The sequence below is a fragment of the Ahaetulla prasina genome, chromosome 7 (assembly GCF_028640845.1).
Source record: "Ahaetulla prasina isolate Xishuangbanna chromosome 7, ASM2864084v1, whole genome shotgun sequence".
NCBI lineage: Eukaryota > Metazoa > Chordata > Lepidosauria > Squamata > Colubridae > Ahaetulla > Ahaetulla prasina.
The window spans coordinates 47,851,338-47,877,876 of NC_080545.1; the positions used below are offsets into that span (position 1 = coordinate 47,851,338).

Genomic DNA, 26,539 nt, shown 5'->3' on the forward strand with positions numbered 1-26,539 from the left:
CTGTGATATTACTGTCACGATGAAGATTCCTATATTATGCTGATCTATAGTCAGAGCCATTTCCGTTTTAAATGTACACTCCAGATATTTTTTTAAATTATAATTGATATAGGACTAAACATCCTTGCATTGTAGGAAAAATCCAATAATTACTTACCGATCTTTCTTTTTTTTCAAATTAGAACATAAATGAAAATGTATGGAAATGCTAATGCTAATTAACCATTTGGGAAAGGTAAAATAATTACCTTTTTCTCTCAATTTCCCATTTTATATAACCGTTTTTTTGGTACAGAAAAGAATTTCATTTTTATGAGAGGACCCACACTGAACTCTAAATATCTTCTTTTTTCCCCTTCAGTTAATGTTTAGGATCATCTGGTTTGTATTTAGCATTCTTATGAGTCATTTTACTTTTATAGGAACACTGTGCTTATAGAAAACTGCTTCTAATAATTTAACTTTTAAAATCAACCACTGAATCATGGATTACCTAAGGAAACTACAGTTGGAGGGGAAAATAGACCCCTGATGTTACATACTGTTGCCTTGTGAAATAAAGATAACAGTGCAGACGTGTTTAATCCATGTATAATCACATTTTCCATCTTCTATAGCCTTCCTCAACCTGGTACCCTCCAGATGTGTTGACTAGAATGCTGGGATTAGGGAAGCTGAACGGATTCATCTCAAGAATATCAGGTTGAGGTTCACATCATTTTTCCAAATTAATTCTTATATTTTAGAATAGAAATATGAGTTATAAAATACCGTGCTTTCCCTTCCTGCTCTCATATAATTTGGACAAAACAAAATTGTTATATTTGTCTGTCTTCTTAGGTACTTTTCTACATGCATTTCCTGAGAGTGAAATCGTTTTTTAAAAATAAAACAAAATATCCATTCATAGGAAATAAACTATTCCTAGATGGGGACTTAAAACAGTTTTTAATGTTCACGTGTGATTTATATATAAAAAATGCACTGAGTAACCCATAAAATTCCCACAGTGTCCTAGAGTACAAATTTATTTCAAAGTACAACTTTCAAGTAGATAGCTAGAGTGTGTGACTCATGATTGAATCACCATTTGAGGCAAAATTGGCCAGTTCCACTTTGAAAAGGAAGCATTTTCAGGGCAACTGGTGCCAATGACATGGAAGCATTTTAGAAAATGACCCTAAGTTGCCTCTGCGGAAGGTGAAATATATTTTTAATTTTGTTTTAACTATTGAACTAATGAATTTTAGACCATACACAGAGCAATCTGTTTCGGACAAATGCAGGAGATGTGCTGGGAATCAGATGGAAGCTGAAAAGCCTTTTGCCAGTGTCTTTTTTTTTATTTATTTACATTTATATCCCGCCCTTCTCCGAAGACTCAGGGCAGCTTACAGTGTATAAGGCAATAGTCTCATCCTATTTGTATATTTACAAAGTCAATTTATTGCCCCCCCAACAATCTGGGTCCTCATTTTACCTACCTTATAAAGGATGGAAGGCTGAGTCAACCTTGGGCCGGGCTTGAACCTGCAGTAATTGCAGGCTACTGTGTTCTAATAACAGGCTCCTTACAGCCTGAGCTATTACGGCCTAGATGTCCAGACAATCAACTGCCCACCCTTATTTTACAATATAATTTTTCAGGCTGGTGCTGTCCAGATGTCAGCCACATGTAGCTTGCTGGTTAGAAACATAGAAAAGTGACAGCAGAAAAATACTCCACTGTGTCCTTTGAGTTTTTTCTTTTTAATTAATTTACTATTTTAAATTATATCTTTATTTATTTATTTATTAAATTTTGGTCAGGTGAAAGACATGTCTTTATCCAAAGCTTGTTTAAACTTAATTAAAGCCATCTTTGTTGCTATGCTTCTTTTAAGAAAAGAATTTGTAGTGACAACTGTGGAGAGAATTTATGGACATGCTGACAGTGAGGATACTGTGACCTACCACTGTTCCTACATTCCCAAAAGCAAAATCCAATTGCTTCATTTGCCTACCACTTACATTTCTAGGATTTTCTTTTAATGGTATATATTCCAGCTGCAGCTGCTTTGACCAGTTGGGCCATGAAGCACATCATCGCTGTTAATCAATGATGTTGCGTCATCTGGCTTCAGTCTAAAGGGTTAGACCATACAACCCACTGTGCACTGCTACTTTTTAATCCATTTAGTTACTGCGTTTAATAATATTTATTAGGGCTGCAATGCTTCACCTTAGAAGGAAAAATGTTGCATTGCCATTCAGGGAGAGCCCTTATATAGCACCTGTCAGCTACTCTTTAAAATAGCTGGCACCTTCCCAAGGATCATGCAGTTGCCCTCCTTGCTGCACCCAGAAATGTTTGGTTTAATAGCTAAACATATTAGATTGCCGACAGGTGCTACATACATCCCTATGCACTCATTCCATTGCAGAGAATGCCATTCATCTGCAGGATGCCATCCATCCGCTCAACAGAAGTATTACGTGTTTGGCTTGAAACAAGAAAACTGCAGGCCTGTCAGAATGTACATATTCCTTTCTTTCTTCCCTCCTTCCCTTCCCTTTCCTTTTGCATTGTATCTGTAAACTTCTGTCTCTGGATACTGCAACTATAGTTGAAATTCTGTAGGTAGTTATTCAGTTGTTTTATGCCGCTTCATCTGTTGAAGGTTGAAGACCCAGCTTGTGCAGCACTGTAAGAAAGCTAGCCAGGATTAGCTGGCTACCTTAATTAGCATTAGATGCAAGACCACAGGAAAGACCACTACTTTAGATTAGATTGGGAAATCAAAGAAATTGTAGGCAGCAGTGCCAATCCACTTCCTGGCCATGTCTGTGAAATGCATCTTGAGGGAGACTATTACCACCTTCTTGGTAGTACTGAGCATGAACCATAACCTTAACCTGAAAAGATGGGAGTTATGGAAAACTGTCTGCCGGTCATCCTGCCCCGCTACCTTCCATTCCAAAACCCATCACTCCCTCCCTGATGCCATTTCCTCCTTGCGCCCACCACTTCCCTTTCTCCTCTCCAATGCAGCCCTCCCTTGTCCCTTTTGGTCTCATCCCGTTTTGGGGTGCCTCTCCCCAGTAGTGCCCCAGCCTTCCAGAACACAGAGGTGCCCTGCCTTGCAGCGCAATCTCAACGATCTCCAACCACCAAGGAAATGGAAGTCACCCAGTTCTAATCGGTCTCTTTTCTATATGAATTTCCCTCCCCTTCGAGGGTTGGTGTCGCGACATATTGTCTTCCTTTGTGACTTAGCCAGGCTTCCACAGAGAAGGAAAAGACGCTTTCCGAGCGTGTCTGGCGCTAGCAGTATTTTGTTTGTTTAACTCTACAGTACATGGTCCCGATAATGCCGGCTGCAATTTTGGCTCCGAAATGAGAGACACGACCGCAGCTCAGCTCGCCTGCAGAACTCTCGCCGTTCCAGCTAGCCTGGACTGGCGACAAGGGGCCAGCGCCGCTTCCTTCCCGCTCTTCCACCGGGTGGAGATTTGGATGCGAAGCGCCGGCGTGACAAAAAAGGCCCCCGGGTTGGCCGGTTCCGTCACTTAGATGTTTAGTTTCCGAGCCGAGGCCGGCGCGAACAGGAGAGACCTCCTGCAGCAGCCGGGCCTCTCGCCGCGCATGAGAGCCGCAACCTCCCAACTCTCACGGGACAAAAAGGTCGAAAATACAAGCTTTGTCCTCCCGTCAAAGCTGGCTGTGAAAACTCTTGCTCCCGACTTGTCCAGGCAGACAGGATAGGACCAAAAACGTCCAATCCTTCGCAGGGACAACCACCCCTTTCAAACACCGCTCCCCCCCCCCCCGATTTGCTAGCGACCGAGTCCCCCAAGTGTTGACCCAGAGATTCAGAATCCTGGGTTAGAAAACTGCTTCAAGTATTAATGTTTGAAACAATTCCGATTTCATTTTTAAAAGGAAACTTTTTAAAGAAAACGGTTTTTTTAATGGATATTTTCTTGCAGTGAGCATGGCAATGTTTATGTATATTGTATTTGCATATTTTTGTATGTAGATCTGTCCATCTATATCATCTAGCAATAATCTCAACAGACTTTCAAAAAAATCAAAAGCCTGAAGTCTACTGACACATTCTAAGGAAACACTTTCTTGGTGGATATATGAGGCTAATAGCAGCTCTTTTAGAAAGTATTCAGATTTATTAGCGATGGCCGGATGCGATCACAAAGCAACCTAAGGAAGAAAATGAACGGATTTCCCACTGAGTCATATTTGGATATGATCCAATTACCATTTGAATAAGCAGACTGCTTCATTAAGAAACACTGACTCCAAGCAAACAGGACAAAGAAAAAGATTGAAGGGCCCTTTACAATAAAGATGCAATGTCCACTCTGTTAGAAAACCAGCAAATAATACCAAATAATAGCATTGTTTATCTTATATAATAACTAGCATCACAGATGTTTCCACATTCACTAATCACTGTGATTCTGGGCAGAATTCACAAAAATATTACTACTGAAAAAAGGATACAAGTAGAAAACAACCCATTTTTTTAGAAACTGAAATTCATAATCCAAAGCTAGTTGGATCAAGTTGCAGAACTAAAAACTATATTCTCAAAACAATATAAAGATAAGTAACGCAATGTGCTACAAGGTAGCTGCTATGCTCATGATGTCTTAAAATAGATTGTAGTTAGTAAAAAACTGATACACTGCGCTGTACCTCTTAAAATAGTGATCACTTGTGAAGACAATGCCTACTGACCATCAATATTAAGAAAAATGGTTGAAATTTTACAAAGAATGCAAGAATTTAGCTCCTTTTCTTTTTCCTAGCTTTTCAAGTTAAAATAGTTTAAAATTATTTTAAATGTACTTTATTTCTAAATTGGCACCTGAACATGAAGTGAAATCATGTAATAAAATGATACGCTGCTGTCTAAAAATTGTACAGCAGCTGAAAGAAGAATAAGATCACGGATACAGTAGCTATAGTCAGACTAGTTGTAAGTCTCAGTAGGGACGTATCATCAGATAGTATGCTAGAAGAAGCCAATACAGTCCTCACAACAATCCCATTTACCACCATAACTCAAACCAATGAACTGGCATAAAATATAGACACTGTTATCTTGAAGATCCGTGGCTGTATAATCAAGAACAGCAGTACATCGCCAATCTAAGCATAGCCTGCATTGACTATAGGAAGGCCTACAATTGAACTCCATACACATGGATCTGTATATACTTGGCAACCAGACATTTAAGACCCTTCTGCAAGAACTCAATAAGGCTGTGGAAGAAAAAATGGTAAGTCAGCACAAGACAACTCACACAAGAGGCTATTAGGTTTGGCACATACCAAGGTGATACACTCTCCTGCTGTTCTGCGTAGGCTTGAACCCACTTAGCCAGATATGAGCTCAAGAGTGGAACTACTGTCAACCATCTCCTCTATGTGGAATACATCAAGCTGTATACTAAGAACGGATGAGATATTGACTTGCTAATTCACCTGGCAGGGATCTACAGTGAGGACATTAGAATATGATTTGGATTGGAGAAGTTTGGCAGGATGGTAGACAAGAGAGAGAAAACAGTTCAGACTGATGGACTGGAACCACCAGTAGACCACACAGACCAACTACAAGTCCCACAGTCACATGGGAACCACAATGAGGAGGTAAGGAAAACAGCAACATCCAAGTACTACCAAAGGATAAGATAGGTCATGAAGAGTGTGAACTCAATTGGAATAACAAGATCCATGCCATTAACATGTATGCCCTGCCAGTCACTGTGCCAATATAGTGAGTTAGCCAAAGGAGGACAGGGAAGCTCTTGATGTGAAGACCTCACAATGTACAGTGATTTCCACTGGGTCGGTATGGTCTAGTGCAGAGGTCTTCAAACTTGGCAGCTTTAAGACTGTGGACTTCAACTCCCAGAATTCTCCAGCCAGCTATGCCTCTGGTCTAGTGAGTATCAAAGCTATTGTCCTGGATGAAATCCAGAACATCTAAGAGTATAACAGTAAGATGGCATCCAAAGATAACCTGCTGAAATAATGCCTGAGACAGCAACAGACGTGGGAGAAAAATCAAACAGAGGAAATACCTTTGCAAGACAAGGCTCTAAATGGGATACACCATCAACAAACAGCTGATGTGCCAAACAGACCCAAAACTGAGGAACACATATACCACACAGAGGTGAGAAAGAAGGTTTTTTTTAAAAAATGTAATGATTTATATGCTTCCTTACAAATTTGTAAAGAAGTCTTATAATTTTTAAAAATGTGGTTTGGAAAAAAGAAGTCAGAGTGCTGTTTGTTTTTGCAGTATATTACCGTATATTCTGGGGATTTCTTAAATAAATATCATTTCATACTATCAAAATATGCCTTAAAGCATGTGTCATACCAGCTGAGAATTATGGGAGCTATAGGTTAGTATATATAGAAAATGCCAAATTTGGGGAAAGCTGCCTCATGTCTTGATTGGGAATATCATTTGTTAGACATTGTCTGTGTCATAACAAAGTTCAGAAGTGCCTTTTTTTGAAGGAAACGTTTCTGTTATACTAAGGAAACTCTCAGATTTTTTTCTTGCACTAGAGAATAGGATTTGTATTAATAAAAATGGCTTGAAATGTATATTTAATCATGACTTCTTTAATTTCAGGTTTTGAGCTTCATTATTAATAGGCCAATTAATGAAACAGGTTCACTTATCCTTTTCCCTGTTTTCTGGGGTAATGAGCCTTCAACCTTACTATCCAGGGAAATTTGTACATCCAAAACCTATTTGGGATCTTCAAGTTAGTTGATATAAAAAAAATGCTGTAAAATGCTTCTAAATTATAGGCAATAATTGCTTTAACTTTACAAAAGCCTTCAATAACAATTTTTTTGAAGAATATTTAGCCCTCAAATAGAACATATCAATACCCTGTAATTCTAAACTGACAACCCTAACTCTATCTATTTAAATTTGTTCTGGCCCCTTCAAAAATTTAGGAATATATTTATGATTACTGTTTAGATTAAATGTTATTAATCAATCCTGAATCAATATTGCTCACTTTCTTATATACAGCATAACCAAGAATAGTCTAACAGTTTAATTAGATTAAACTAGTTTTAGTTTAAACAGATTTAACTTTAATCAAGTATATGGCTGTCTCACATATTTGATAGAGGAATGAAGCAATTTCAGACCAAATGCAGGCTGCTATTGCTACAGTGCCTGAAAATCTGTTTCTTTGAGTTTAACAGATTAATACAGTGCCATACAGTGCCATCTACTGGATATAACAGGTTATGAAGATTTTATTTAATTTTCTAACTATAAAACTTGTTCTTCCAAACTTCCAGACCTTCATTTCTACCATTAATTTTTAGAGAGAAAGAAGTCAATCACTTTGAACTTCCTTCTGGATGCCAATAAAAAATAAGATTAGTGTCAGTTAAGTCCTGGATAACAATTGGCAGGAAACTAAATGGAGACCCCAAGTGCTGCTGAATTATTAACTGAAGCGTTATCAGAAGATAATCATATTTCATTATTGGGGTCCATTTGAACTAGTGACCTAAAGGAGAAAAATTAAATTCCCTTCAAGCAACCTTAGCTCTGCGTATTTCGGTTTCAAAATGTAAGAGCTTGAAGAAACAGGAAGAGAAACATTTAAAGTCCTCTGCCCATTAAAGCCATGGATGCATTTATTTCAACTGTAAAAATGTTATGAAAGTATCAGTTGAGCCATGTTTTGTGCCATACTAACAACAAAAATGGTAACAACAGAAGCATTTAAATGGTCTGTGTTTATCACAATAATTGACAGGGCCCAAAATTTCAGTTAGTCTTCCAATATTCTGTTCTATTTTGATATAATAGACGAGTACCCCTTTAAGAATCTGCTAAACGAAGGTCAAATGAAAGGCATTTATATTTAATTTTTCAAATAAATTCTCAATCCTTAAAAATACGGAACATAAATTCGCAACAATTAGCAAAATTTGTGATTTTGAAACATCCTCCAATTACCATAAAACTGATACTGTTAGAAAGGAACAATTTGGAGATACTGATAACCTTTCCAACTATTCTCCTCCGGGAACAACTCAAATGTTCTGACAAGTGAATAATAAGCAATTCATTTAATGAGGCTGACTATATAGCTTTTATTTGGAATTCCCTTTGCTATTGTTGTCTTCTTTTTCGGGTATTTCTCTTTCCAATAAACTGGCTTTGTTGGTTTAATAAGATAATTTCTCATTAAAACCTTTTACAATTTTTTTTTCAGAGCTGGAGCAAGTTTTATTTTTATTTCCGTCTGTCTACCAAAAGGAACCCTGGGATGACGCATACACATATTCCTATACTTTGGGCAGGAAGTTAAAAAGGCCTCCCTTTTTATTTTTTGCATAGGGAGGGACTAAACTGAGAAGAGAGCAGTAAAAATGAGCCAAATATTCCCAGCTGGACATACCAGAGCAGAGGTCTCCAACCTTGGCAACTTTAAGCCTGGAGGACTTCAACTCCCAGAATCCCCCAGCCAGCTTTGCTGCGGGATTCTGGGAGTTGAAGTCCTCCAGGCTTAAAGTTGCCAAGGTTGGAGATCCCTGAACTAGAGTGCATCAAGAAATTCAGCCTGACTGGTAGAAACCTATGATAAATATATTTTACTGGGGAATCCCTGAAATATTAAAATTGCTGTCTGCTCTGTAAACCTTAGTCATACAAGTTTACTGCAATTCATTTGGTGAAAAATAAACACAAAGATGAACTACTTATCCAAGTATAATCATAAAAGTATGCAACCTAACAACTTTCTCAGTCTACCTACAGAATTAAAACAAAGTTGTGATGCATTATTTTAACAGTAACTAGTATCCTTGGCTGATCCCCAAAAGTTAAATAGACTATACATAGACCAAAAGAAGTTGAATTAAAAGTAATACATCCTATTTTATAAGAAACTAACAGATACCAATTTGATAAACTACCGGTAGGAACTCTGGTGTATTCTTTAGCATCTGCCATTTCACTTCATTGGTGGGAAGTTGTGAGAAAAGGTTGTGTTGCTATTATTTGTGAAATGGAAGCCTAGAATGAATACTGATCAGTGCACTTCACACAATGTGCCATCATTACTTCCAAAGGAGTCCCTCAGGATGAAATTCATTGCCGAATGTTGGTTGCTGATAGTTCTGATTGTTGCTATAAGTACTGTGCATCACTGGGCCAAGAAATGTAAAGACAGTTAACTGGGAAGTGCCGATTTGTGTGATCAAGGATGAAGTGATGACAAACCTATAACAACAACCAACATGTTTCACATCAGAAAGGTTGAACCAATTAAAGACAAGCAGCAGATCACTCAAAAGGAAATTGCTTTTAAGCTTGGCATTTACAGAAACATGAAGGACACATTATTGTTCTTCAATATTGGAAAGCTTGAGCAAGATGTGTTTCTTGTATGCTGACCACATAGAGAGGAAAGATTCAAGAGTTCAACTTTGCCAGCAATTCTTATCACATTATCAGAATGAAAGTGAGGAATTTATTAACAGCATTATGATGAAGACAATATTTGGCATCATTATGAGCAAAGCATCAACCCATGGAAATATAATTATAAAGTTTCATTTATGAAAAAAAGACCTAGGTTTCATTACAAAAGCTCATGGTTGTAGGTTTTTTAAAAAAATGCAGATAATACCATGGATTTCTTTGACTCGGGCATCATTAGCAATTCAACACTCTGAACTTTGAAACATTGGGAAGAAGGAAATTTTGCTGCAACATGACAATGCTAGGTATCACATTTCAGAACTACCTATGAGGCCATTGTGAAGTTGGAGCTCATCATCTTACCACATGCACCATGCAGTCCAAATATGGCACCATACAACTTCTACCTTTCCCCAAATTAAAGGAATGTTTTTGTGAACATCTGTTTGACTCAAATAAAAAGATGGAAAGGATTGTCATGATATGGTTGAGGAGATTATGTGTGGACTTCTTTATTAACGCCTTTCAGAAATTCCTGCATCATTACCAGAAATGTGTAGTGAATGGTAGTGTTTACCCAAATTATGTGCAGGTATCGAAACAGCTATGTCAATAATTATTTTCTTGTTTCATATTTTAAAACATCTCTACTTAAAGTTATGGAAGTGGAGGCACTTTTTCTCAACTCTATCTCCTATATATTTTTAAATAAAAAATGACTGCTCATTTTTAATTGCATCCCTCAAAATGCTACTCTTGCCCCAGCATGGCCCAGAGACAAGGAATACTCTTCATTTAAATGGAAGTCCTGGTAATTTCTGATTATTTAAATAGAGCAATATTATTTGTTTTGGGATATAAGAACACTTCCCAGCAGGTATCTAAAAGTATTGAAATTATAAGACTGTACATTACAGATACTCCTTGACTTACAACAGTGCGTCTAGTGACCGTTTAAAGTTACAATGGCACTGAAAAAAGTGACTTATGACTGTTTTTCACATTTACAACCATTGCTGTGCACACACACCCGGTCATGTGATCAAAATTCAGACATTTGGCAACTGATTCATATTTATGACGGTTGCAATGTCCCAGGGTCACGTGAGTACCTTTTCTGACCTTCTGACAAGCAAAGTCAATGGGAAGGCCAGATTCATTTATCAACTGTGGCAAGAATGGTCATAAAATGGGCAAAAATCACTTAATAATTGTTTCACTTAGTAACAAAAATTTGAGGCTCAATTGTGGTTGTAAGTCAAGGATTACCTGTATAGTATTTTGGGTTTTTTAAAGATATTTATTACTGGGGCTTAAAATTTGCATTCCTTGTATTTATATTTTTTATCTATTGTTTTGTGCTGCTCAGAGTTCCCTCGGTAAGATGGGCAGCTATATAAATTCGATTAATAAAATTTTATTAATCAAATGTCAGAATGTGGAAAATATCCTCATGTAGCCAAAAAAAGTGGAACTATGCCAATCATACTATATTCAACAGCTTCAGGTCCTGCCTGCTCTATATTTGGAGGGTTTTTAGAAGAGTTTTATAAAACATTCTTTAGTTCTATTTATATCGCTAACTCCAAATTTCAGAAACTTTTGTTTATACAGAAACAGAGCCATTCCATAATGTAATAAAACTCAATTACATTTCACATTACATTTATTCAAAATTAATAGTAAACATACCAATATTATCTAAGAAAATCTGAAATCTCTCCTTTAAAATCTAAACATTTTATACTCCAATATTAAGCTTATTTGTAATTCCAATTAAATTGGCTAGACTTCCCCCCACCTGTACATTTGTACAGAACTATGACGTTACAAAATAGCCCTGTAAAACTCTGCTCAAAAACACACTGCACTGAATTCTCCAAGGATGTCCCTTCAGGAAAGAATGCCTGAGGTTGCACTTTAGTCTTATTCTTTTGAAAGGAAAAATAAAGCTCCAGATGTATCCATTATTGCTAAGCCAGAACAAAACAGAACTTGAGGACATATACTTATATTTGGCTATACTATATACTTTACACAAAACTTCCCCCTGAAAATCAGGGGCATTCCAAAGGTATTTATTTATTATTAACACTTCGATGCCCTACTATGTTGACTTTGGCTTTATTAGTATTAGATATTAAATTAAATATTAACAGATTTTAAAAGATATTTAAGAATGAGAAATGAGAACAAAATAAGTATATTTCTGCCAGATACATTTGAAATTGTTGCAATAGGCTCAAAACTGAAGTATTTAGTTCTATTGAGAATAATCCAACAATCAGTTGGAACTGAAATCTGAAGTTTCACTGAAATGAATGGGCAAGAATTTTGTAGATCATTAAAGAATTACTAGTGAACAAACATATAAAGACTGACTCATGATACGTTATTTTATAAAAGGATTCTTTTTTTTAAGACCTTGAAAACTCAGCTGTTTTTTTTTTTTTTGCTACACCTGATTAACACATTTGCTTTTCTGTACCGCTAAAACAACTAAATTTTAAAGCATTTGATAGAAATTTGGTTGCCATCGGATGGTAACTATGTTTAATTCTAACATAATTATAGTTCCATTTGTACAAAGATAATCCTTAGGACTGAAGAAATAAACCACTAAGTTCTCCCCCCCCCACTTTTATTTCTTAACATTTACCAGAGTCTACCACTTTAATCCTTTTGGTGCTTTAGACTTATTTTTTCCTTTGACACGTTTTGTCTTTAGCTTTTTTCTCTGCCTGGGATTCATCCATATTGGATATTGTCCATGTTGATCTAGAAGAGTTTTCTGATTTCTTTTAACATCCATGTCCATCTTACTTCCATCTAGGAAAAAACACACGTAGAAGTTAATTGCTATTATCACCTGAAAATAGTAGACTTAAAAATGAATAAAAAAGAAACTATAGGAATAAAGCATAAATTATTCTAAAACTGATAGAGCAAAGAACTAAGAAATGAGGCACTACGAGCGCATGTATGCTTGTACTATGATGGTGTCAGCATTCCAGAAAACCCTTCTTGCCGAAAAGACTCTGAAGCAAAACATCTTTCAAAGTTCTTTTATTAGCATAGGTAATCTGGCACAGTTGGTTGAAATTCAAATCTGTGGATCTGGGTTCCTCCCTCAATAATACAACCTTCAAAATCCCCACCCTTATGACCCCTCTGCTGATCACATGCTCCAAACTTCAACCGTCCCATCTCAAGACATCACTCCAGCCACTCCTTCTCCAGATGCGAGCCCAGCCTGACCTTGACCACCAGGAAGAATGTTGTTATGTCTAATAATCCCTTATACCACCACCACCCTCCCCTACTTTCCCACACAGCATGTGGAAGCCTTCAGCCTAGTATGGCTTCCAAAGCTGACAGATGGTTTTTAAAAACAGTTTAAAACAGTTTAAAAACAGTTTCAAATTTGTTAGGATAGTCTTTCTTTGAAAAAAATTATTTATTATTTATTGAGAAACAGCCAAGTGAAAAGATCATTCTGATTATAATTTACAATGTTTGCTTTCCACTGTCTATCTTCAAAAGAATAGGTACCAGTCCCACTTCATAAACTCCTTCCACTTTAATTTCATTAACAGCATTGTTCTTCAACTCTCAGAATTCCAGTTAGCCAAACTTTTGCTAGGAGATGTTCAATGGATAAATAAGATAGACACATAACATAGCCTATTTCTGCTCTATCAACTCACAGAAGCAATCTCATCTATATGGTGGTATTAGATGATTTTTTAAAGGGAAGATTTACATAGCCAAGGGAAATATGAGAAAAAGCAGCACCAAAAGAATGAAAAGAGAGCAGTATCAGGTGATGGATATACAGTACCATGATTCCAATTTTTCAGAGCCTGCTTGTTGCAAATCTTAGAACAATGTCTCCCAGTCTAAGCAACTTCTAGACCCATGCATTAACTCCCAGAATTCTCAGCAATGTCTATGCTGGACAGAGAATTCTCGAATTAGAGACAACACATCTGCAAGTTGCCCAGATTAGGAAACTTTGCTTTGGAGCCATACCTAAGAATAATATGACTCACCATCTGAATCCCTTTTCTCTAAGATTTTCTCAGCAGGAACCACAGTTACTACTTCCTTCACTTCATCCATTACAACATCACTGTTGGCTTTCAGAATGCTCTGCAATCTGGCCAGTTCCTTGGGAGCATTTTTCTTTCTCTTCTCTGCTCTCATTTTTCTTTTCCATTTGCTCCTTAGGCTTTTTGCCATTTCTGTTTGCTTCTATAAATGGAAAAATAATGCATAGCATCAGTATGATAAAACAGAACAAGTTACTGGGTTTGTGGAAACATACATCTTGTGGCTCCCCAAAAAGCCAACTACAATGACAGTACCTCCTACTTGTGCATAAGTTACAAAATACTTCTTCAGAAATACTCCTCAAAAGCAATTTCCATTGTTGTTTAAGAATGGGCTCAGTTTGTGAACAAATTTGAACTGATAGCTCCCTTACTTCCAAATAATATTTTCCTGCTTCCCCAAAACTACACAGGATCCTAGAAATACAAATCTTGTACAAATATTCCTGAACTTCCCTCATAGCAGAGGCAATCTATAGGAAGCCTTCCAATGATCCACCAACGCTCATTTGTTCTTCTAAACCAGGGCTCTCCAACCTTGGTCCCTTTAAGATTTGTGGACTTCAACTCCCAGAGTTCCTCAGCCAGTCCACAAATTTTAAAGGGACCAAGGTTGGAGAGCCCTGTTCTAAACTGCGGCAGTTCTGAGCAGTCTACTTAAAACCACCAGTCATTACTTAGGCTAAAAAGGTTGAATACTTTAACGAGAGTGACCCACATCCAAGGACTCTTGCTGTCTTATCAAGGTGAGCCATGGCCCCCGAGCTGCTCTTACTCTTCTAGGCCAATGTATCAGATCTCATTAGTCCTTGGGCAGGAAATCCCAGGGTAACCTTTATTTTATTTATTTATTTAACCTTTATTTACTAAATCTACACTACTATTAATCTTCTCATCGTTTTCATCACCGATCTCTTTCCACTTATGACTGTAACTTTTTGTTGCTATCATTAAGGGTTAAATTGCAACTTATGACCATCATTTGTGTTGTAAATGTTGTACCTTTGATGAAGGTTTTTTTTTCCTTTTCTTTTCCTTTTATGTACACTGAGAGCATATGCCCCAAAACAAATTCCTTGTGTGTCCAATCACACTTGGCCAATAAAATTCTATTCTACTCTAAAGCAGGGCTCTCCAACCTTGGCAACATTAAGACTTGTGGACTTCAACTCCCAGAGTTCCTCAGCCAGCAAAGCTCTGGGAGTTGAAGTCCACAAGTCTTAAAGTTGCCAAGGTTGGAGATCCCTGGCCTAAAGAGCTGAACCGGCATCCCAGACGAAGCAAGCTCTGCCGTGCTGTTGCCGAGATCACCGGTCGGACTTGTTCAGAAAATGATCAGAGGTTGAAATAAACTCGGGAGCCTCATGGGAAGCCTGGCCTCACAATACAGCAGCTCCTCTACAGGTTACTGCCCCGCGTCCTTCCTCCGGTACCTGAGCACGCGGCGCTGGGTAGCTCTCAACTCCCCGCTTCCACCGGACGTGAGTGTAACAAGCGTCTACCGCGCTTCTTCCGGAATTGAAAAGCTTCGGCCTTCCACGTAGGGCAGTGGAGGCAGGGACGTCGCTTTCCAAGAAGTCGCGTCTTCTGGCGCTGGCCCACAGAGCCCCCTTGCGAGCTCCCCCGGTACTGCTGCGGCCAGGGGATGGCCGATTGGAGGGGTTCTCCGGGCTTTTTAGTGCTGTCACAGCGAGCGAAAGTCCTTTTCCTAGCACAGGGGTCTCCAACCTTGGCAACTTTAAGCCTGGAGGACTTCAACTCCCAGAATGCCCCAGCCAGCAAAGCTGGGAATTGAAGTCTTAAAGTTGCCAAGGTTGGAGAACCTGACCCAGCAGACCAACGACGATTTAGATACACTTCCTCGAGCAATATTCCCTTCCTGCTTTAGCAGCGCCGCCAGGTAATAAATAACCAGGGAGGTTGCTCAGTTCACCTAGAGATCAAAAAGAATACTTCCAGAGGCCAGAATGAGCGAGATGCCGAAAAAAGAGGGGGTCCCAAAGTGTCACATCACTCTCCCGTAAATGATGTCTGTTTGAAAACCAATGACTATGTTCAATTTCTGGCCAAAGCTCATAAGTTATGCTAGCATCTTAAGTCTTCGATTCTGATGGTATGTACATTTGGAAAATATATCTGCATTTATGGTTTTAATAGTTTATGGTATTTATAGCTCACAGCTATAAATGAATGTGTAAGGTTTTTATAGTACTTGGTGATATTTTTTTTAATTTTAGGTTTCCATGATGCCCAGTCCTTAACAGCTCACAGAATTAAAGCAAACCTTGAAACAGTATTCTGCTGGGTCAAACAATAAAAATGCACTCAATTCTCTAAATAGTAAAAAGGCTAAATTGGGGGGGGGGGTCCACTATATGGAAGAAGACAGAAGTAATTTTACATAGCAAGTAGAACAAGGAAGAAACTGCTAGAGTCTTTATGGATGATCTAAGAGTGTAGGACACACTAAATGGGAGTTTGTAAGTAGCTTGGTCCTGAATGCAAGCACCTTGAATGGGGCTCAGAAGACAACCAATAAATTCACAAATTTTTTTTTGCCATTATTGGATGAGATATAATTTGTGAACATCTTTGAGGGCTATTACAAACCAATAATTAAAGTCATAAAACCAGGTCTTTCTCTTCAAGATAAGAATGCAACTGTTGATTCAGTCAAAGTTGATAAAAAGACACTCATTGTAACTAAAGATGCCTGACTGACCAGATCAATACAACTGTAACCTGAGCCTATAGGTTTTTTGGAAGCTAAGTTAACTTAAATAAACCCAAGGTTGTTACAATAATTTTTTGGGAAAGCTAAACTAACAGGTAAATACTATGTCACAATTCTTTGGGAAGTTAAGCTAACGTAAGCAAGTTCTATTTTATTAAATAATTTCCTGTAACTTTAAAGCCTTTTGGACATAAAAGTGTTATGAACTGGGATTCTATAATTAAAAGTTGAACTCTGAATACAGATTTTGAATAAATACTTGAAACAACTTTTAGCTTTGGAATTACTTTTAATAACAGGCTGAAATTATAAAAATAAAATGGGGTGACACTGGCAAGAAAAATATCAGTCAGCAGAGATCTCTGAGATTGCACTCTTATATAATATAGCTTTCTGCTTAATAGTGACAAAATTGTCTACAAGTCTTAACAATAGAAGGCAAAGAAACAGGGAAAAGGGATCACATAATGAACATTTTATTAAAATGTATTATTTTTATAAGTTTCTAATCACCAGCCAGAATAGCAGATGAAATCTAACTAACTTTGCTATTACTTCAGTTGAAGGGCCATTAATAAATATTCTTCTGCATAAAAATATTTCACCTCTTACAACCACTAGTGAAAAAGTCCTAAGAATGGTCTCAAACAAGTTTCAAACTCTTTCCACATTCTAAAAAGGTTCTAGAGGAAATGTGATATGGTATTTCTGAACTTTCACAATAGAGAAAGACTACTGCTAGCCAATTCTTTTTATGTTTACTTTAACATATGATCCAACTTAGGAATCCTTCCCATAAAAGATTATTTTTCCCATATAAGGTTATTTGTTTCCCAAATAAACATACTTGGAAGTACAGATATTTATTAGAAAAAGCAAAATGATGATGTAGGATCAGTTCTTCAAATAAAAATGCTCATAAAGTTTTTTGTAAAAGAAGACAATAGAATTTTAGCTTATTTAAAGTTTCAGTGTTCAATAGTGAAATCAAGGAGACTTTATGCTATTCAACTAGCAACAACTGTGACTCTCAAAGGACACATCTGTGGCAATTACTGCAGGAATAAAATAGAATTTTAATCGTACTTATTGGCACAAATGAGTTGATGAGCAAGTCTTTCAATCAATACTAATAATATGCAAATAGATGGAGTAAGCCTTTGCCAAACAGCCAAGATGTCTGCAATATATAATTAACTGATCTCAGAATAGATTCAGTAAGAATCAGCTCTCTAAAATAGTTTATACAGAAAACACTGAAGCCAGCAGAGAATGTAAAACCAAGCTTCAGTCTCAGATTTTCAGACTGCAGATTTTCTAGGTCTTAATTAACTCTTTAGATACTGCATATAAATTATCTCAAATTTGAATTAACACTCCCAATTACTTTTTATTAAATGCTTCTAGCAAACGGAGCAGGTGCAAAAACAGATTGATGATGTCCAAATAAAGATTGATTGCAGCCAATATATATTCTTCCGGAGAGAGTTTGTGCATTAATAGATGAGTGTCGTAGATGATAAATCCACAGAACAGAAGTGCTCCTGCAGCAGCAAATACCAGCTCTACTACTTCATTATTGAAAAAGAACTAGAAACAAGGAGCAGATAAATGCAGATTTAGTGTATTTTTAATATAAAAGCATATTAAAAATTACAATTATCTATAATGGTATTATAATTTAAACTGTAAAAATGTTTTTAATGGAGAAGTTGAGTACAATTAATATTTTCTATATTATAGAGGTCATTCCTATGATTTCCCGTTACCAGCAAAATAAGATCTTGCATTGTTCTATGATTGTCAGTGGTTTCCTAAAGCAACAGATCTAACTTCAGTTCAAATTAGATAAATCTTTAAATTTCAGTGCAACTGTGTTTTCTCAATTTAATGTGTATGGGCATCATTTTGGATGAATAAAATCAATCACTTTGAGAATACTGTTTTGCTATAGGGCTTCTCATGCTGCAATTCTTTTAAAGAATAATTGGGTGTTTTCTCACTATAGTATTGCTAACACAATAGTCAATCTGAAAAATACTTTAATGAACTCTTCAAGAAATTGTATTAGACCACCTGGATTCTGTACTCTGAGGAAATCTAAAAGCTTTTTCCGCTCTTCTTTCAGAGATTTAAAATGTTGTTATTAAACTATAACTTATTTCTCGGTATGTTTTGTGTCATCTTCATCTCCAGCAAAATGTACTCCATCTATTTAAACTGTATTAGCATACAGTTGTTTTCCCATTTTACTGTGAACCATATCTTCAAAGTTACATGGACATACAATAATCTCCCAGTTGCTGGGGCCATTTCCAGCACAATTTTTATATATTTATTCAGTGACGCTTTCTTGATGGAAGTTTGAAGAGGACTGTAATCATATCCTCTGTTCATTGGACACAGATTTAGGAACAGCCACAAATGATTGGAGTGGGCACCTACCTATCAAGCTGACTCAGGAATAATGAATGTATATCTGAACTCAGTATCTATGGCTAAAGAAAGATTTGCAGATCATGATATCTGCTGATCATCATTCCCTATGCCTGGAGTAGCGAGCCTCAAAATGAGGAAAGCTCCTTTATTTTAGCTATCAAAACCCAATAACTGAATAAGGCCTAAAAGAAGGCCTCTGAATTATAGATATTGACATCTATCTGATTTCTGTAGAATAATAATTATTTTAATGTAAAATTATTTGAATCAGGATGTTATTTTTGAGAGTGTCATGTTGAGATTCTTGAAGTTTGTGGAGCAAAAAAAAAAAAAGATAAAAGTAGTTTAAATTTGATTTTAATAGTATGCATTTATTTAAATACTCTTAAAACTAATTTCAACTTCACCCCAGTTTTCATTAATAAGCTACATGCTCATAATCCCCAAATGCACATATATGACTTGCATTAAAAAAGAACACAATTATCAGTTTAAAAAAAGAAGATTTTAAAATGGGAGTTAGCTTCTAATAATTAAATTTATTTAAAATAGTTAGCATCCTATGAAGACCTCCAAAATTTTAATTAGCTAAAAGAAATATCTTCTTACCTTTAAAATGCTCGTCAGGAGAAGAATCCACAAGCAAGTAAAGAGCCTGAGAAGGCACAGAAATATCTTATTTGTAATATGCTTTTAACTCAGTTCTCTAAAAATGCAGATACACATATTTTCTATACATTATTAAGTACAAAATCACATATTGAAATAATTATCAGCCATTTCTCTTTTACTTATTCACAAAGCACACTTGTAAATCCCCTGCCTTAGTTCTTTTGCTGCAATAACAACATATCAACAAAACTTAAAAGAAGCCATCATCACTGATTATTATTCCAGTAAGACAGGGTCACTCAGAACGCCCAAATGCCAATGTATGTAACAGAAACTAGCTTACCCCGCTCCAGCTTTGCTGAAATCCCGTTTGGATTGCAATGTGTACACAGTAAGGGCCAAAAACACAGTTGTTGTGAGAATAAAGGCTTGTAACACAATTGATACTTCATAGAAAGTCACTATGAGAAGGGAAAAAAACCAAAGAATTTTAATCAATATGGAGAATTTTTGATATAATCACCTTTTCTTAACTGGATCATATTTTTTGTACGTAAAAACCGCACTGTAATTCTAAAATCTGGTATAACTCTTCACAGGGCAAGAGTGTGTGAATGACAGTAATGAGCTGTATAAATTTTAAAGTATAGATTTTGTTCTATTAATACTTCATAACAGAAGTGGGGGGGGAGTGGGACACAACATAACAACACACAGATGAATCTATTCCTGATTTCTTTTTACTCTAACAGAAATTAAATCTGGATTTAGTCATGTTTTCTTATTTTAAGAAAATAAGTATAAAGCAAGAGGTTTGAGTTGCTTTGGAAAATGGCTGGAGGCGTTCTCTCTTCAACTTTTGAATGCAAAGGCATCATTATTCATCTTCCTCATTTCTAGACTGAATCATGATACAAAATTAATTCAAACATTTCAAGGTCCATATAAGACCTGTTACTGACAGCACCAGGTTTTGCAATACAGAAACCATGGAAATTAGTAAAAAAAAAAAAAAGCCAATACTCATTGTTAGCCATTAATCTTGGGATGATGTCTCCTTTCACTCTTGTGGTCTTCAGAAACAGCCTATAAGTACTTTGAAATAATTCAGCTCCTTTCTTGCTTGACACTTGTTGGGTTAAGAGAGACATTCTCCACCCACAAGTATAATTTTGTCAACCCCTAGGGCAGAGGTGGGGAATGATGGTCCCTTTAGGACTTGTGGACTTCAACTCCCAGATTTCCTGAGTCAGCATGGAATCTACAAGAGTTGCTTCTCAGATGATAAGAATATAAGCAACCATTGTATAAATAATTTGTAGCTGTACCCTACTTCTTTATCAAAAAACATTTTTCTGGTGTACAGTGAAGCTATGAGGGGGAAAATCAGTTTGTTGGAATTATTGCACTATTGCATTTATATTAATGAAGATTGCTAAAGAAAATGCTCACTGGGCTTGAAAAATATACTTTTCAGTTCAGGCAGCTACCAAAAGTCTGATGCTGTCAATCAAATATAATAAATTTTACCTGTAATAGCAACAGTCAGTGCTTCTAAAAATGTCTATAAGAAATAAAGGGGGAAAAAAGTTATCATTCAACTAATTAAACCTTAATAACAAACTTACAGAAATTTGTGTAGACAAGAGCTATATCATTAGACTTGTTAAATTGGGCCTCATGTATATGAGAGAGAGGAAGGTGGGGACTGTCTTATACTAAGGAGAATTGGACTTTCTTCACCCATCCTTTCCTTTGCCTAAATAAAATGGTGAAATGTTATGTGTTAGGAGTACACGGCCTATATGCTGCTTACTACTCCAGGTTAGAAGCCCTCAAAACTCTAAGTAATATACCGTCAGAATACATGATAATCTATGATAATCTTTGCAAGATCAGATTTTTCTCCTTTTATAATCAGAAAAACATATATTAAGTTTTGTGTACTTTCTAAAATTTCCCATCATTTCCCCTAAAAATAAAGGTTGAAAATTCAGGTCTCGTATGTTGCTGGATCACTGCATCATCCCACAGAACCTGGAGGTTGACAATGCTACTATTACTATTACTATTGACCATTGCAAATTACACATACACATATCTTTGAAAGCAAGCATTTTCATATCATTATTAAATCAACCGCTCTATTTGAACCAGTATGGTCACCCACCAGTTTTCTGAACAAAAGAGGTCAGCTAGGTTTGTCTCTAAAATATTTTTTTCTGATACATGCAAACTTACTCTGCTATGCACATTAAAAAGCTATGCAGAAGGAAATGGTATAAATCATTTTCAAAGGGACAGCATATGTTCCACAGATGTCTGCTAAAATGCTTTTCCTTTTTTAAAAACATTATATTAATAGAAGAACTACTAGAAGTACAAAGGTAAAACAAAAAAAATTCATGGGGAAAAAAAATCAGAAATATACAACAAAATACATTCACGTCACTAATTAACTGCAACTACCAAAGACAGAGTCATGCATTATAAAAATACTTACAAATCCAAAGAGAAGATATAAATTAACTGGATACTGATGTCTGTATAGAGTTAAAGCCACAATCAGAGCCAAAGAACCAAGCAAGGCCATCAAAAGTAAAGCAGGGCTGCAATTTTAAGTATGACAACATAATTAATATTAAGAAACAATATTCTAGTATCTTTTGTTTCCCCCAAAATAATGCATAAATCAATCTTATCAATATTTAAAATATTTCAGTAAGTTTAGAAAGATTAAAACACTTTTTTTAGTCAAACTGAATCACAACATCTATGACAGATTATCAATATTTCAAATATTTAAATAAGACATATTCACAATAGCAATTTATTTCTGGGTTATTAGTTTGTTATTGTTTTTAGTCGCGAAGTCATGTCCAACCCATCGCGACCCCATGGACAACGCTCCTCCAGGCCTTCCTGTCCTCTACCATCCCCCAGAGTCCATTTAAGCTCACGCCGACTGCTTCAGTGACTCCATCCAGCCACCTCATTCTCTGTTGTCCCATTCTTCTCTGTCTCTGCTTTTTAGTGTGCTGTCTAGATTTGCCATAGCTTTCCTCCCCAGGAGCAAGTGTCTTATAATTTCTTGGCTGTAGTCCCATCTGCAGTGATCTTGGAGCCCAGGAAAATAAAATCTGTCACTACCTCCATTTCTTCCCCATCTATTTGCCAGGGATTGAGAGGGCCGGATGCCATGATCTTAGTTTTCTTAATGTTGAGTTTCAAACCAATTTTTGCACTCTCCTCCTTCATCCGATCAAGAGGCTCTTTAGTTCCTCTTCACTTTCTGCCATTAGAGTGGTATCATCTGCATATCTGAGGTTGTTGATATTTCTCCCGGCAATCTTAATTCCAACTTGTGATTCATCTAGCCCCGCCTTTCTCATGATGTGCTCTGCATATAAGTTAAATAGGCAGGGCGACAGTATAGCATTGCCAAACTCCTTTCTCAATTTTGAACCAAACAGTGGTTCCGTCTCCAGTTCTCACTGTGGCTTTTTGATACAGGTATCTCAAGAGACAAATAAGATGGTCTGATATTCCCATCTCTTTAAGAACTTGCCATAATTTGCTGTGATCCACACAATCAAAGACTTTAGCATAGTCAATGAAGCAGAAATAGATGTTTTTCTGGAACTCCCTAGCTTTCTCCATGATCCAGCGTATGTTGATAATTTGATCTCTAGTTCCCCTGCCTCTTCGAAATTCTGCCTGTACTTCTGGTAGTTCTCGGTCCACATACTGCTGGAGCCTAGCTGGTAGGATTTTGAGCATAACTTTGTTAACATGTGAAATGAGTGTAATGGTGCGGTAGTTTGAACATTCTTTGGCATTGCCCTTCTTTGGAATTGGAATATTAGTTACTGGGTGATTATATTAGTTGCTTCATTCAGACATACAACTGAATGGAGAACATGCTACTTACTGACAAAAGAGAAAAGAAACCCAATTTCTGCTTCCATGGCTAACTAATATTAGACCTTAGAAGCAAATTGTCACACCCACAAATAGTGGAATCCTTATACATTTTCTCTCCCAAGCAAATGGTATAATTTAGTTAACAAGAAATAAATAAATTCACCCAGGAACTCTGTTCAGATGGGACAAATATCTTGTCCTACCCTTCCCCCACTCCACCCTCAGTGAACATATTTCTCCAAACAATTCCCTAGATCAGTTTTTCAACCTTTGCAACTTTTAAGATTTTGGCTAGGGAATCTCAGAGCTCAACTCCACGCATTTTAAAGTGGCCAAGGTTGAGAAACAGCTCTAGACTACCTGCAGAATCATAAAATATGAAAGGGCATTGGATCCGTATTTATTTTATATTAAAAAATGAAGCAAATTCAACCAGATTCACTCACTATAGATCCTACCTTTCATGTACAAATGTCCGAATTGTTGTGGAATAGAGAAAAGCTGCAGAGGTCACAGTTGTCAAAAAAATCTGGACTGAAAGTATGCTATAGACTTTGCGCAGAAAAGCTAAAATAGAGAAAATAAGCACAGTTCATTATTGTTTATTTTCAAGACTTATGCTGAAATCAAATACCTATACTTTGTTCTTGTTTATTTTTACACTTCATTCAATCTTTAGCTTTTTAACGGTATCCATCGCAATAAACACTGAATCATCAGGGGATTCAGTCATCTTACTATGACCTTACAGTTGTTTATCATCCAAAAACTAATATATTGCGGTGAGTATATGAGTAGGTCAAAACTCCCCCAGAGCCATGCATGTAGAATTCTTAATCTAGGATGGTGCAGGTCTCCACTATTGCTCTATTAAAAATGGATTTAAAACCCCTGCAATGTTGCCCACACCACACAACTCTTCCCATGTTTATTGTAGATCATTCTCTGATTTGTTCTACCTTTGCCAAATTAGAGGAGAGTATCTGGAAGCCAAAATACTGGATCCCTTTTCTGATAAGAAAGTACCATCGGAAAAACTATAATCAAGTCTCCCCCGCCCCTCGCGTTCTGGGGCTGCATTCCCTCTTGGGGAAGAGGCCTGGCAAGATCCACGGTTGCCACGGTTTCCGACGACTACTGCCACTTTAGCGTAGTGCCAGGGCCCTAAAGCAAGCACAACAGGCAATATAGCCTGGAGCGAAGACTGTTTACAAACGGCAATCATTTCGTCTTCGAAGACCAAGGGAAGGAAGGTTTCGGGCTAAGCGGGAGAAGAGAGATCTTCATTGGGAAATGGCGAAGGCGACGGCTTCGGAATGGAAAATGGAAAAGGGGAAGGGGGGTGAGAGAGGGCTGACCAGGACTCTTTACCCAAGCGGATGTGTACGCTAGCCGTCGCGACGTTAGTGCCATAATTGAAATCGTCCTCAATGGACGACCTCGGATAACTCTCCGCAGCCATCATCCCAGTCGCTCTCCCTCCCGAACTTCCGCGTCTGCGCTTCCAAATCGGTTGCCGAAGGGCGTTGCTCGCAACTTCCGCCTTGTACTCGCTCAAACTGGAGCGGTCGTGGTCTCGAAAGCCCAACGGTGATGTCATCGCCAGCCAATAGTTGCGTCTTAAGGCGGGAAGAACGCTGAGCGTCTATGTCGGTGATGTTAAAGGCTTCGTCGTGCGATCTGAGGCGGGCTCCTCCGTCCGCTTGCTGCCCGAGCATTCAGCTACCTTTGTTCCATGGCTGCTGACGGGAATCTGCCCCTTGAGGTTTACATCATCAGGTTTAAAACTGTGGCTACTTTCTGGAGGAACAGGCCGTAGGTTGGCTTTACAGAGGACTAAAGAATATTCTGACCTGGAGGGCGGTGTCTACGAGGTAGATTCCCTTGAGCCACTCAAAGGTTAACAATGTACTGGCAAAGTACGGTAGGATTGTGTGTGTGTGTGTGTGTGTGAGAGAGAGAGAGAGAGAGAGAGAAGAAACTAGGTACAGCAAGATTTATTTCTGAATAACCCAATTTAGGGAACAAAGCAAAAGCTGAAATCTCCATCAATCATACTGGCCCCTTCACAATAAACCATTAAATGTCATGCAACCCCCAATATATATATTTTTTGACCTCAGACAGTCTGGATTCTCTTCTGCTAGTCAGTTCTAAATATAAATTATGGCTTCCTGGTATTATGAATCAAGTGATGTCTAGCCATTGTTACTGAACAGCAAAGGTAGATCTTGGGTTGTTAAAATCTCAGCCTATATTGAGGTTAACTTTCAGTGATCTCTGGAGTCCTGTTAATGTTAAATTTATTTGCCTTCTACCTTGCAGTTTGCAGTGACTCTGAGGGTCTTAATAGACATAAAAATACAGATAGTCCTCAACTTACAACATTTCTTTTAGTAAAAAGTTCAAAGTTACAATGGCACTGAAAAAGTGACTTCTGATCATTTTTCACACTTATGATTGTTGCAGCATCCCCATGGTCATCTGATGCAAAATTCAGATGCATATACTTGACTCATATTTACAATGGTTGAAGTGTCCCGGGGTCATGTGATCACCTTTTACACCCTTCTGACAAGCAAAATCAATGGGGAAGCCAGATTCATTTAACAGATATGTTACTAACCTAACAACTGCAGAATTCATTTAATGACTGTGGCAATAAAGGTTGTAAGATGGGGCAAAACTCACTTAACTGTCTCAGCAAATAGTAATTTTGGCCTAAATTAAGGTCGTAAGTCGAGGACTACCTGTATACAAATATCCAAACAATTATAAATATAAAAACAGATTAAAATTTAAAAAATAAACTAAAAACATGGATTTGGAGTGAAGACTTGGAGGTTCTTTCTGTGTTATTGCACCAAGCAACTCTAGCTAACAGCTTTTCCTTCAGGACCCCATGCCGGTAGGCATAGCCAGGTTTTAAGGTTTTTCCTGAAGGCTAAAAGAGAGGGAGCAGCTCTTATCTCTTATGGCAAGATGTTCCAAAGGGCAGGAGCTGTGGCAGAAAAGGCTCTTCTCCTGGATCCCACAAACCAAAATTCCTTGGCTGATGGGATTCCCAGTAGGACTCTCTGCCAATATGAGTAGGATAGGCCAATCCCATTGGCGAAAGACAGCTCCTCAGGTATACAAAGGAAACAGAATACAGATAGTCTATTATTCCGAGCAGACTGTTGATCAGCTGATTGGTTTAGACCTAAAGCAAGGTAGAAAGCTGAAGACAA

General features: G+C 37.3%; 2 protein-coding genes and 1 long non-coding RNA gene across 3 annotated transcripts; all 3 read right to left on the reverse strand.

Annotated features, from left to right (window-relative positions):
- Window positions 1-1,757: 1,757 nt before the first annotated feature.
- LOC131201636 (uncharacterized) lies at window positions 1,758-9,282 on the reverse strand. The gene is made up of 2 exons (XR_009155941.1): window positions 6,776-9,282; window positions 1,758-6,714 (listed from the first exon to the last, which is right to left on the reverse strand). It is a non-coding gene; the product is annotated as an uncharacterized LOC131201636 (long non-coding RNA).
- Window positions 9,283-9,350: 68 nt separating this feature from the next.
- LLPH (LLP homolog, long-term synaptic facilitation factor) lies at window positions 9,351-15,191 on the reverse strand. The gene is made up of 3 exons (XM_058189646.1): window positions 15,034-15,191; window positions 13,541-13,742; window positions 9,351-12,317 (listed from the first exon to the last, which is right to left on the reverse strand). Exons 2-3 carry the CDS (start codon window positions 13,728-13,730, stop codon window positions 12,154-12,156), a joined length of 354 nt encoding a protein of 117 aa, XP_058045629.1. The 5' UTR covers window positions 13,731-13,742; window positions 15,034-15,191; the 3' UTR covers window positions 9,351-12,153.
- Window positions 15,192-16,794: 1,603 nt separating this feature from the next.
- TMBIM4 (transmembrane BAX inhibitor motif containing 4) lies at window positions 16,795-25,117 on the reverse strand. Its single transcript, XM_058189645.1, has 7 exons — window positions 24,681-25,117; window positions 23,768-23,876; window positions 21,889-21,994; window positions 20,916-20,949; window positions 19,729-19,846; window positions 19,383-19,428; window positions 16,795-17,924 (listed from the first exon to the last, which is right to left on the reverse strand). The coding sequence occupies exons 1-7, from the start codon at window positions 24,907-24,909 to the stop codon at window positions 17,718-17,720; spliced, it is 849 nt and encodes a 282-aa protein (XP_058045628.1). The 5' UTR covers window positions 24,910-25,117; the 3' UTR covers window positions 16,795-17,717.
- Between the last annotated feature and the right edge of the window lie 1,422 nt (window positions 25,118-26,539).